We start from the raw sequence: 13,359 nt of genomic DNA on the forward strand, positions 1-13,359 counted from the left end.
AAACAAAAGGTATAAACATCTTCTTTTTAAATGTGGTTAATGAAACAGTAAGCATGTGACACAATGATCTATAAAAGCAGGGTTACATTTTTTCCTTTATTTTTTGTAAGTTGCAAACTTCCAGCATAAAATTGAAAATTAATAACAGCTAGCTTAAAAGGGAATATAAAATGAACACTTCCTCACTTAAAAGAGCCCTCACCTCCTTTAATGTCTCCTCTTAGAAGAGAAGTCCAATTTGGGAGCTTTTTAGTCCCCCCCAATCTCCATTTCAGCATAAAAAAAAAATGGGAAAATGGTCAGATGGTCTGGCTGAAAGAGAAATAAATAGGGTTTTCAGGATGACCCACGTGATCATCTGAACACAGACTGGATTTTGCCATTAAAGGAAGGAGTATCCATACTGGAAAAAAGAGAGCAGCCCTTGTGATCTATGGCTTGTCAGTCTCTGCCTGAGCCTCTCTGCCTCAGCTGCACCATTTGGCCCCTAAGTAGAGGCTTAGCCCCACCCCCGACTCCAGGGCCAATCCTACCTTGCTCTGGGAGGGAATGAATAAGCCGAAGCCCAGCCTCTTGGCTCAGGCTGTGAGTACTGCTCTCTCTGTTGCTCTGCCTGGTCTTCTCCTGGTCCACATGCCAGCCTTGCTCCCTTCCTGAGTCTCTGCCCTGGTGGTGCCCCTGGTACTCTACTCCTCCAGGACCTTGAAGGCCCCTCTCCCTGGGGCTAGGTCATACTCTGCTGGTTGACAGCCTGCATGGTACTCCCTTCCTGTCTTGTGTTTCTCAGGGCCATGTCCTGTTCCTTCTCAGAGCAGACTCTTTCCCAGCACTGGCCCCATCTTGAGTAGAGGGGTCTGATTTTAAATGCCCATCTTCTCCGGTTAAACTTCTCTCACTGCCCAGTGGTGTCATGAAATACAAAATTGTCAAATCCATCAGCAAAATCCTATTCACTTTAACCTTTCAAATATACCCCAGAATCATTGCCACTGCACCACTCCAGCTGCAGCCACTCTTGTCTCCCTCAAGAGACAGCAGTATCTCTGCTTCTACACTGCCCACCTCCCCCGACCCCTGTTTTCCACACAGCAGCCAGGGTGATCTTTTATAAGTGGAACTTGGATCTAGTTAGGTTCAAATCTAAGCTCCTCACTCTGGCCTATGAGGCCCTGCGAGCTTGACCCCCACCCACCCTTAGACCATTTCCTACTGCTTTCCTCTTGAATCTCTGTGTTCCTACCACATTGGTCTTCTGACCTTGTTGCCACCACAGGGCCTTTGCACAGCTGATTTATCTACCTAGAAGGGCCTTTCCTCTGATCTGTGCATGACTGGCTGTTTCTTTTCTTTCTTTTTTTTTTTTTTAACATCTTTATTGGAGTATAATTGCTTTTGGCTGTTTCTTTAAGTCTTAACTCAAACTTCAGCTCCCTGGAAACCCTGAGTACCCAATTCTGAGTAATTCTCCAAACCTAGCCATTTGTTCTCTCTTGTGCCACCACCCTGTTTGATTTTTGTCAGAGTGTTTAGCACTATCCAGCACTTTCTAATTTACTTAGTTGTCCTCTTGTTTGTTGACTGCCTCCCTCAACTAAAAATGTCAGCTCCATGACAGCAAAAACTTTGCCTTCCCCACCCCGACATTGTCCCTACCACTTAGAGATGTTCTGATGCACAGTAGGAGGTAAATTAATGCTTGTCAAGTTAGTGAACAAATGAATGAATGAGTTCTAAATGCAACCAGGACAGCCTTTGTTTATGTAAAAGAAAGCATATAAGGAGAATATTCTCCTGGGATTAGGGTTTGCCAGAAGCCAAACTTGTTCTGTTTTATTTTGTTTTTGTTTTTAATCTGAAATCAAAAGCTATAATAGACATAGTCATTGTAGAAAATTTGGAAAATACAGAATCCACAAATCCAGAATTTTAAAAGCACCTGCGATCCCCTGTGTTCAAACTGTGGTATGAATGTGTATAATCCATTCTATATATTTTTAACAAATATTGGACTACACTAGAGATACTATTTTGTACTCCGCTTTTTCACTTATTAATATAACATGAACATTTGTCTATGCATTAAATATTCCTCCACTATTTTAATTTTAACGGACATACATTATTCCATCACATAAATAGACAAAAATATCTTTCACCCCCTCCATCTCCTACCTAAATTATATGTATATATATATATGAATGTCTCTTATGTAGCTACAAAACTGAGTATAACCGTTTTTTAAAATCTTTGATAATTTGAAAGGCAAAACTTAGAGTGGTTGGACATTTTTCTTGCATTTCTTGCCATTTGTGTTTCTCTTTTGAGCATACAACTAGAATGTGAGAGAGAGGGGCCCTTGGCTGGTGTGCTGGGTGAAGGATTGGGTCCTGCTGCCTCTAGTTTCTTGGTTACCTAGCAGCAACACAGGAGCCCATAGTTCCAGAAGAGCCTGTTTTTTTCAACAGGGAGACACAGATGCCTGTTTCTTAATACCATCTGCAGAGCTGTTGGGAAATATGGAAAAAAATTGGAGCTCCATTTATTGATGCAGCCCAATTCAATTTCCTTTACTCAGAGAAAAATGGTTCATCTGTAATGGCGACTTGTGCCTGGAGGGAGTGAAATAATACAGCAGAAGTGATGAGAAAACAAATTCATCCTGTACAGAGACAAAGGAAATGGATTCTTGGCTGAGAGTTCTAAACAGACGAAAAGAGGCTGTTCTAACTGGAACCAGTAAGGACAGCGTTGTCACCCATTATTCTTCCAGGAAAACCTCTGGGCACTGACATCTGACAACACTGCACTGTGAATAGATTACCTTGATATATCTAAGTTATGGAACATCAGGCAAATTTCAAGTCCTAGGTTTGACCAGGATAGAGGAAAAACTCTTTGTTTACATGGAAGGAATAATCTGAGTTATAGGTCATCTTAGTCAGAGAGAGATGGCTTAAATTCTTCTCCAAGGAAATTCCTCATGCATGTTTTTGAAGAATGCAATATAGCTGTGAAATTCCTGGTCCCTGTCCAACATCTGTGGGAGATTTTCACCTGGTTTCATGTATGGACAGCTGTGGAAGGTTTCCCTTCATGTTACCATCACCCTTATAGAGGGGTATCTATAGGTATTCAGGCCTTATCTTTATTCACAGGGTTTTAAGAGCACCATGCGCCAGTGAATAAGAGTGTCTCCTATAGTAGATAAATCAGAGAGGGAATGGACAGTTCTGCATCTGCACAATCTATGGGTGGCTTGTTGGGTGATGACTCCCATAAGGCTCCTTGGTGCTGTCAATGGATGGTACCTGATCCTTGGAGACTGTGGTCTCTTATTTTACACTCTCCTCTACTTGTAACCCCTTCAATTTTCCTTTTATTCAGAATTCTGTTGTGCAGTCTGCAGGTTGAGGAGGTTTTTCTGTCTTGGAGAATGGTTTGTGAGATTAATGGCTAAGTATTTGTGGTCGTTGTTTTATTGTTGGGTAGGTTAGGTTTGCTCTCTGGGCTGAGGATCAAGAAAAGGCTTCCAGGACTTTTGTGAGCATGGGTGAATTAGTCAATTAACATTTTAAAACATTGCCTTACCACGGTTGGAAGACAGCAAAGCTTGCTCTTCATTGGTGTTTGGAAATGGAGAGACCACTGAACTTGGAATAAGGAGACAGGATTCTAGGTGTGGTGTTTTCACTGACGAGGGTGACCTTGACCTCCTCTCTGTTTCTCTTGGATTAGCGTCCTTGTATTAGAGCTCAGCCTCATGCTGCCACCCTATACTCTCAGCTGCTTATTGGCCGCCTCCACTTGGACGGCACACAGCAGCTCACAGCTCACACATCAGACTTAATGGGTTTACGACTACACTCGTGTCCTCATCCTTCCCCAAATCCCAGTCTCCAAACTGCTCCTGCTCTGACTTGGTTAATGACAATACCATCCGTGAAGTTACCCCAACCGGAGAGACCTGGAGGCCATCCTTGCCTTGATACCCCTCCCATGCTCCACATCCACTCGGCCACCACCGTCACGTCCATCCCAGAAGTAACTCTGACATCTGCCCCGGCTCTTCAGCCTGCTGCTACAGCTTCATTTCAGGTCCCCTCTTCTCTTTCTGGGGACACTGCAGTATCTTCCTTATTGATCTCCCTGTAACCCATCCTGTAAACTCCTGCTAGAGCAATCATCCTTATTTGAAGTAGTTTCTAGAACCTCCTCATTGACTGTGGAGCAAAGTCCAGCCCCGAAAGGTATTCACGGCTCCTCACAATCTGGTCCACGCTCACCTCTCCAGCCTTATTTCCCTCCTTTGGTCCTGCCCAACCCTCTCATCATTCTGTGAATGCACCTCCCCCCGCGCTGCCCCAGTACCACAGGCCCACATGGGCTCCTCTCTGCTGGTTCCTTTACTGGGGCTGCTCTTCCAACTTCCCTCTGCTCCATCTGCTAGATCCATACTGTTTTGTCAAGTGGCTCCTCCTCTATGAAATGTCCCTGGCTTAAAGACAGAACTAATAGCTTTCTTCGCTTACATTCTTGCATTGATTCTTCTTTTTAGCTTTATTGAGATATAATTACATATAACATTGTATAAGTTTAAGGTGTACAATGTGTTGATTTGATACATTTATATGGTGCAAAATGATCACCACCATAGAGTTAGCTAACACTTCCATCCCATCACATAATTATCATTTCTTTCTTATGGTGAGAACATAGGATCTACTCTCTTAGCAACATATAAGTATATAATACTGCGTTATTAGCTACACCCACAATGCTGTACATTAGACCCCCAGATGTTGTTAATCTGATAACTGGAAGTTTGTACCCTTCGACAAATATCTCCACCACCACCCCGCCCCGCCAGCCCCTGGTAACCACCACTCTGCTGTCCATTTCCCTGGAGACACCACGTACATTTGATTCTTAAAACTCCTCTTTCTAACCGTTAGTTTACATGTCTGGTCTAACTGGGTGCCCCTCCCTGCACAGCGCCTGGTATCTGTTCATTAACCGGTGGATGGTTGAATGGAAGGTGAGCCATTCTAGCCAACTTTTCTATTCCTGACCCTAAGCCCTAAGATTAAATATAAGCCATACTATGGAATAAAACAGAAAAAAATTCAGAGTTCTCACCTGCTTCCACTGAGAACTCATAAGTACAATGCGTATTTGTAATACATTAGGCTTTTTATATTATTTAAAAATAACTAGTGAGGTTTTTTTTATATTCTTTGCTCTAACTTTATTTTTTAAGGATTTAAACATTTCCCTATTGGAACAGAGTATGCTCATTTTAAATATCTTGGAAGAAATCTTGTAGTCAATTTTTGGGGGCAGGGGCTAAATTCATTCTTTGGAAGATAGAGGCAGTGGCCCAGCAATACCTTTATCTTAAGTCACAAACATGTTTTTTAACTTTTGTTTCTTACCCAAAGCTGACTGCTTGGAATGATATGCTCTTTCTTGTTTGGAAATAAGATGGAGTGTCAGGAAAATACGAGGAAGTGTGGGAGGTTCTTAGGCTGTCAGCAGGCCTCTTGATTCTCAGTCTCCAGCGGGTCCTTTCATGGCTTTTTCTGCTTGGCAGAAGAGATTTGGAAATAGAGACTGAGATGCCCATTTCATTGCAGCTAGAGCATCTCATACTACTTCTAAGGCTTTCGTAGAGTTAGACTTGTCCTGCCCCTCACCCCACTGTGGGTTTCCTTTCTCTTTGATTTGATTGATAGAATCTGGATTACCAGAAAATGAAAAGAAAAAAAAAATCCTAAAAGACAAAGCATTAAGCAAATTCACTTGAGAAGTTACTTAATACCTTTTCTCCTAAAGCTCTAGAGAAGTTTCCAGCATTATACTCTGGGACCTAATTGGGAAGGTTATTTAAGCAAATGTCATTCTTCATCTTTAGATTTTCCACTAAGTGTATGGAATCTGTCTCTATTTGTTAAGATTCTGTGGCCATGAGAAATTATCACGAAGCTTTTGTTCTAAATTTATGAGCTAAAAGTTCTAAGAAAATCCCTACTGGATATGTTTGAAAGAAGCTCTCTGACAGTTTGAAGTGAGTGAAGTGAACAGATGTGTGTTTTTTAAAACTTGCTTTGTATCTAGATGCTCTGAGATGAATGTGTCAGAGGGTGAGAGGGCAGATGCATCAGACGCCAGTGAGGTGGCTGAGACTGGGAAGTGGGTGAGGAAGAAGAATTAGGAGGTGGAATTGGCAGGTGGGTGATTGTCTAGATAAAGGGTGAGGGAGAAGGAAGGTTCAGTGATGCTGTGTGTTTGGGGGAAGGTATGATGTTCCTGGAAGGCACTCCTTTATTTTCACAGGACGTGGCTCCTAATCTTCAAGCCTCTGTTTCCTTATCTGTAAAATTTAGAGATAATAACCCTAGTTAATATGGTAGTCATAAGTATTAATTGACCCATAGCAACAGGATATATATATATATATATTTTTTTTTTTTTTTTTAACTATGAAAAAGACAAAGGTACTCTCAAAAATACGATCAGCATCCATGAGAGAATGTATATGAAGGGCTTAGAGCAAAGCCTGGTGCATATCAAGTAAGGGTGACCTATCATTACTCTAAAGCAAAAGTAATGAAGACTCTGATTCAGGTGCCAGAAAGAAAGCCCCCAAACAGACTTCCATATGCCAGATAAGCATTCAGTATATGATAAGGTATCCTTGCATAACTGGGATCCTTTTGTCTCCTCTTAAGATGTAGGGTAAACTGTCACCCTAAGATGGTCTTTCCCCAACGGCTCCGTCTGAAGCTTCACCCCCAAAACCACTCCTGCCAAGTTATTGATGATGATAACATCCTTTTCTTCCCTTCATAGCACTCATGCTGTCTTGTCTATTTGTTGGTTTACCTGTTGCACAACTATATCGCCCTCCAGGATGGGGCCGAGACCGTGATCAGGCTCGCACTCAGTGTGCTTAGTACACTGAAGGTGCTCAGGGAGTATCTGTTGGATGAATGAATGACTAGCCATCCAGTTTGTGAATTGGCTCACCTGGATGCAGGCTTGTCTGTCCTTTTGGAGCATCTTCTAAAGCAGCCTTTCATGGACGCTCTGTCAGAGAAGGAAGGAGGTGGAGAGCAGGCAAACTGAGGCTTGCTCAGATCTTGGTAAATAGCACTCGGAAAGTCAGACCCTGAAGAAAGAATTCAGTTTTAAAATTTTTAGCTCAAAACATCACACAGAATGATATATAGCACAACACATCGGTATTTTAGGCTTTGAGGTTAAAATTTCATACTCAATTATGGCTTCTCTAGACCTCACCAACTTGCAAATAGTTTAACTATATTTGCAACCCTTTTGAACTTAAAGCTCCTGCAGATCTGATAGGAAATAGAGCAAATTTCAGCAGCAGTTTTCTCTGGGCTGTCGCTTTTGAGGGACTGTTGGGATCTCCACCCATTTCCTAACTTCTGGTAGTTCTCCACTTTCCTACACTGTGCAGGTAGTGCTTTTTTAAAATAATAATAATAATAATAATAATAATGACAACCACCTAAGATTCTATTTCAAAGATATTGACACTGAAAGGTTGGGGGGGAAAGTGAGGGACAGGACACAGGGAGGCAGGAAGGGAGAGCAGGGCAGTGTCTGATGGAGCATTCTGTCTGTATTTTCTGCCCCTCTAGAAATCATCACCAGTGGCCCAAGCAGACGGAAAGAGGGCCCTGTGACACTCTGCCCGCCTTCCCACCTCTCTGTCTCTCTCTCTGTCTCTGACTCTCTCTCATTGTCTGTCTCAGTGTGCATAAGCTGCCTGTCTAGAGATACCACAGTTGTGGCAGTGTATGGGATGGTCAGGGCAACAGATGGATGAGCCCTTATGCTAGAATCCTCTACAGCCATGAAGTTCCTGTGAAGAGCATTCTCCTTCCCCACAATGATGTTGAGGAGAGCCCAGCTGTGCTGTTGAATTTCTGTTCTATTCTGTCTGCAACTGTAATTCTCCAGAGGGGTTTATTGGCCTCTTTCCCACCACTGCATGGTGATGCCTGGCCCCGCCGAGCAGTGCTCTCATTTTACAGGCAGGAAGCACTCAGTGAATGCTTCATCTAATAAGGGGGATAATAAAAGGAAGAGCATTTGATATGCCAAAACACCTTATACATTTTCAGAGTTTTCTTCACGTGAGTTACCCTAATTTGAACCTCATGACCATTTCCTTGACATGGATAGAACAGATAATGTTGCCTCACTTTACGAAGGAGGAAATTGAATTATGCAGATGATTGACTACCTGACCGAACAGCCCTGTCACTTAGTGGTGCTGGGAACTGCTTCCATTTCTCCTTATTATACACCCAAGAATATACCCATTGTATCACAAATGTAGTATTAAAATGTTTTATATCATTATCATATTTTATTATATGATAAATATAATATGTGATAGTGCCCAGGACTCTTAATAATTGGTACTTAATGTCTAAATTTATTACAAAGAACATTTAACGTATGTAATAACTTTTTATTATCTTTCTAATTGGAGTTAGCAGTTAGCTAAAATTTCAGTGAATCTCCATAACTCTTTTAACTGATGGCCAAATCCTCTACACCTGTGAAATCTGTGAGTTTTCCAAACAGCTACTAAGGTACATGATATTTATTGTGCCTGCTACATATCAGGCACTCAGTTACATAAGTGCCAACATCAGTACTATTCTACAGGCAGAAAACTACAGTTCAACAAGCTTATGTAGCTTTCCCAAGGTTACAGTGCTGGTCAGGTAAACTTAACAACCTGCAATGCTGCTTCCCTACTATTTGGGGAGAAGTAACTAGAAATGTTAGAGACAGATGGTTGATAGAAGGAAGAAAATCCAGATGATTTAAAATCCTGTCTTCCCCTTGAGTAAAGGAGAGAAAGGAATGAGCATGTGTTAAAAAAAAAAAAATCACTAATTTTTCTTGAGTAACCTGTGCCGGGCACTGATCTGAGCATGCCACGTGGATTACCTATTAATCCTCACAACAGCCCTGGGAGGTAGGTCCTGTGCTCATTTTATAGGCATGGAAACTGAGGTCAGAGATGAATGGTACAGCCGGTATTAGAACCCAGAGCTTGTGCTTTAAACCTTGCTTTCTGTAACTCCTTAGTAAGTTCTGATTCACCAACCAGGAACCAGCACTACACAAGGCAGTTGATATACATGATCTCATTTCCTTGTCCTAACATCCACAGGAGAAGTATTGTCTCCATTTTCAAATGCACCAGGGTTCCAAGTCGTCCAGTAGCTCCCAGTCACCCACAAAGCAGAGACAAGCTTGCTCCCTTGCCTCAAATCTGTGTCAGGAAGTTTGTCACAAAAGTAGACATGAAATCCAGGCTCGTGAACTGCTCTTACCTTTGAACTCTCTTCCTCCGCTGTGGCTTCTGCCTGATTTATCAGTGCTTCTGGCATCTCACTGTGGAAAATCGATTCCCCTCTTCACACATATCCGCTGCTTTCTTTAGCCTCTTGTCACGCCCAGACATGCATTCCTGATTCTTCAAACAAACAGACAAATCTAAACAGGAAGGATATTCAAGGGCACCCAAATGTTGTGCTGTTGATATCAGTCTGTGAGCACAGTGCCTCAAACGAAAACAAGCCTCCTGTGCAGTTCCTCCCAGAATCCTTGGGTTGGCTCCGCATCCCTGCCTTCCTTTGCTTCTTCCTCTTGAAATGTAGTCACACCTTTGGGTAAAGTAGGGCAAGGTAGAGAGAAATAGCTGGGACAATATGGGATGCTGGTCCTTCTAGGTTCCCTCTCTCTAAATAAAAGCTGAAGGTCCCCAGAAGAAAGAGGGTGAAAGAATCTACTTAAGATCTCAAAAAGTAGCACAAAGAGTGGGAACAAGCTAAAAAAAGGGAAAAATTTTACATGCACGATGTGCAAAATATTATGACTGGTTGTAGTTAATAAAAGGAAAGAAGGAGACACTTCAAAACTATAGTGAGATTTGAAGCTTGAGAATTAATGGAGAATAACTCTCCTGGTGGAGAAGAACAGAAATAAAGTATGGTGGTGGTTTTGTTTCAGGTTTTTAATTTGCTTTCTTGGTTTTTTTTTGTTGTCTGTTTTTGTTTTGTTTCGTTTTTTTGGAAGGGCTGTTTGTTTAGAGTGGGCTGTCAGGTTCACATCATGTTGTCTTTATAATTTATAATGATAAGCACACAGATTCATCTGTATTCCCTCCAAACAGGCAAAGGGAGATTTTCTCAATATCTGAGCCCTGGTCTACTGCTATGCAAATGAGCCCACATTAATCTTTGAAATCTTTTATCTGTGTTACTGCACAGCATTGATTCATCTGGGATGGGGATTTTCTGATCTGTTTTCCAGTATCCTAAAGATTTTCAGTAGTTCTTCAAGAACCACTGTTGGTGGCTAGTGAGGCAGGACCTAGCAGGTACTACCCCAGGGCCCCACTCTGTGCAGTCTGTTTTATATATGGGGATTCTGCTCAGAATTATATCACAAGGGGAGTTGCAAAGGCATGAAGATTTTGTGAATTTTTAGGGGTATTTAACTTTCAAGTGTCGGGTTTGGAAATTGACTAATGGCCCTGAGAGTAGGAACTGCCCTACTATACCTGGAACTGACAACCCATGGGCAGGGTGAGGGAGCCCCACGGGAGGTCTCTAGCGGCGACCTCAGCCCACAGTGCACAACGGGCTACCACCCTTCTCCCCTTTCAAGATTTATAATCTGGTCCATAATGTACATTTTTTACATAGTTGAGGTCATACTGCTTATTATATAAACTGCTTTTTCCACTAATCAATACACTGCAAGCTTTCCCTCACATCATTAAACTCCTAAACATACATTTTAATGGATGTACAATATTCCATCACGTGTATTTAGTCATTTTCCCACTGGAAATTTAGATTTTTTTCTTTTTGCTATAATAAATGATACTCTGATGAAAATCTTTGTCCAGAAATTTTTGTCAACGTTTCTCATTATTTCCTCAGGCTAAATTCCTAAAAGTAGAATTTCTGAGTCAACGAATATCACTCCTATAAAACTCAATATATTTTTCTAAACTTCTTTCCAGAAATGCTAAATCAATTTATATTCCCACAGTGAAGTATAACAATGCAGAATTTCAGCTGACTGCCCTGCATATAATGGTTTGTTTTGTCAGGAGAGGGAATAAAAAGAATATTTTTATTAGAAAATTATCTTTTGCCCTCAGTAGCTATTTAAAGTAGAAAAATGCATGCATGCATAATTAAATAGTGGGAGGAAAATTTTTTTTCTTCTAAAAATGAGAGTGGGAAAATTATACCAGCCAAGAAATAGAACTGAAGGATAGTGTGTGGGGCACAGTTGTTAATCAGTTGAAATTTTTTCAAATATAGGAATTTTTCAATATTCTGAAAACATTGAAAACATTTTGCTCCCTGAGCACTTACTCTGGGATGCAAGCACATTTCATGCCTCAGAGGTACAAATGCAGGACTTTCAAAAGTCCTGAGACAGAGAATGTAACATTTAGATCCTGCATTGAAAACACAGTGGGGGCAGTAACAGCTCTCTTCCTGGGGGAATGTCCTCTTAGTCAACTGATGTTAATTGGATGCTTAGGTTCAAATCATGGCTTTGCCACTTACTAACTCTATAAATTTGGTCAGGGCAGTTACTTTCTCCAGGATGTTGTTTCCTGCTCTATAAAATGAAGAAAATTTTAGCATCACTGTGAGAACAGAGATAATGCTGTGAGGAGCTCAGCAATTTGTCCAGAGCTGTGCTGTCTAACACGGCAGCCCCCTGTGGCTGCTGAGCACTGGCAATGCGGCTGGTCTGAATGGAGACATGCTGTAAGTGTGCAAATGCACACCAATTTCAAAGACTTAGTACCAAAAAAGTGTCTAAACTATTTTATTATTTTGATATTGTTATATACTATTTTGGATATCTTGGCTTCAAATAAAGAGCATTATTGGGGCTTCCCTGGTGGCGCCGTGGTTAAGAATCCGCCTGCCAATGCAGGGGACATGGGTTCTAGCCCTGGTCAGGGAAGATCCCACATGCCACGGAGCAGCTAAACCCGTGCGCCGCAACTACTGAGCCTGCGCTCTAGAGCCCGCAAGCCACAACTACTGAAGCCTGCGTGCCACAGCTACTGAAGCCCGTGCGCCTAGAGCCCGTGCTCCACAACAAGAGAAGCCACTGCAATGAGAAGCCCGCACACTGCAACGAAGAGTAGCCCCCAGTCGCCGCAACTAGAGAAAGCCCGCGCACAGCAACAAAGACCCAATACAGCCAAAAATAATAAATAAATTAAAAATTAATTTTAAAAAATTTTTTTAAAAAGAGCATTATTAAAATTAATTTTAATTTCTTTTACTTTTCATATGCTTTCTTCTTTAGTGTGGCTTGCGTTGTATTTTTGTTGGACAGCTCTAGAACGTAATAAAGATTCAAATTTTTTAAAAAAGAAATCAAAGGGGGGTTCTCCATTGCAGAGTTGTCCAGTTGTCGTTTTTATCTTTGGGGGGACATTCAATTCTTAGGACACTGTAGGACATTTGGCTGGGGTCCTCTGGCCTGGATGGTTTAGGACAGGCTGGGGTAGGGATGATGCATATTATTTCATTGTCTGTTAGGGGAGTGAGTGGAGAGTTTAAAAATAGCATCCCCCTCCCTCCTCCGGCCCCATGCTGATCCCTCCCGAGTTATTTCTGTTGGCTGCATTAGGAGCCTGACACTTGATTCATTCAGTGCGCCCTGCCTCGGTCCTTTAAAACAGAATGGACAGTTAGTGAAAGGTCAAAGCCACTATGGCTGGCGGTAGCTGCCCTGGGCCATGACAGGCGGAGGAGACTGAGGGAATTGAAGAACCAGTAATGGCAAAATGCTTGGTCAAGATCCAGACTCGGAGGGGTCTCCGCCTGCAGTTGGTGAACCACTGCAGCAGCAACGTGTTTGTCCGTCTGCTGAGACACAGTCCCAAGATCACAGCCAGAAACACGGGTACGTGCTCTGCGCTGGGCTCTCCTCCGCGCCTGAGAAGAGTGCGGGCTTTCCAGCTGCCGGCTCACCGCGGGCCGGCGGCTGGGAGAGAAGCCTAGGCGAACCCAGTGTCAGAGGTTTGTGATAAGGATGAGAAAGAGGGAGGGAGAAAAGCAGAGAGGCAGGCGGGAAGGAGAGAGTGAGCAAGCGAGCGCTGAGGGAAAATGGGAGGGCTTGAAAGGGGGGTCCTGGCCCTCCTATTAAGTGAAATGGTATGAAGTCGTCCTAAAGGCTAACAAATTACATGCCAGTAGTAGCCCGGTTAGGAAGGAGGCAGCAGTGGGGTGTCCAATCCAGATGGCCCAGGAATGACTGAA

At 42.5% G+C, this 13,359-nt stretch overlaps 1 protein-coding gene across 8 annotated transcripts in view; it reads left to right on the forward strand.

The window, feature by feature from the left end:
* The window catches only part of FRMD3 (FERM domain containing 3), a 381,549-nt gene that overhangs the window by 338,955 nt on the left and 29,235 nt on the right, over positions 1–13,359 (forward strand). Inside the window, exon 1 of one of the 8 annotated variants that reach the window (XM_007176912.2) lies at positions 12,739–13,003. The exons of the other annotated variants lie outside the window; for them this stretch is intronic. Within the exon in view, the coding sequence (XP_007176974.1) occupies positions 12,877–13,003 (127 nt within the window). The 5' untranslated portion in view covers positions 12,739–12,876. Of the gene's footprint in view, positions 1–12,738; positions 13,004–13,359 lie in introns of those variants that run through there. 8 annotated transcript variants of the gene reach the window in all.

The sequence above is a fragment of the Balaenoptera acutorostrata genome, chromosome 6 (assembly GCF_949987535.1).
Source record: "Balaenoptera acutorostrata chromosome 6, mBalAcu1.1, whole genome shotgun sequence".
Taxonomy (NCBI): domain Eukaryota; kingdom Metazoa; phylum Chordata; class Mammalia; order Artiodactyla; family Balaenopteridae; genus Balaenoptera; species Balaenoptera acutorostrata.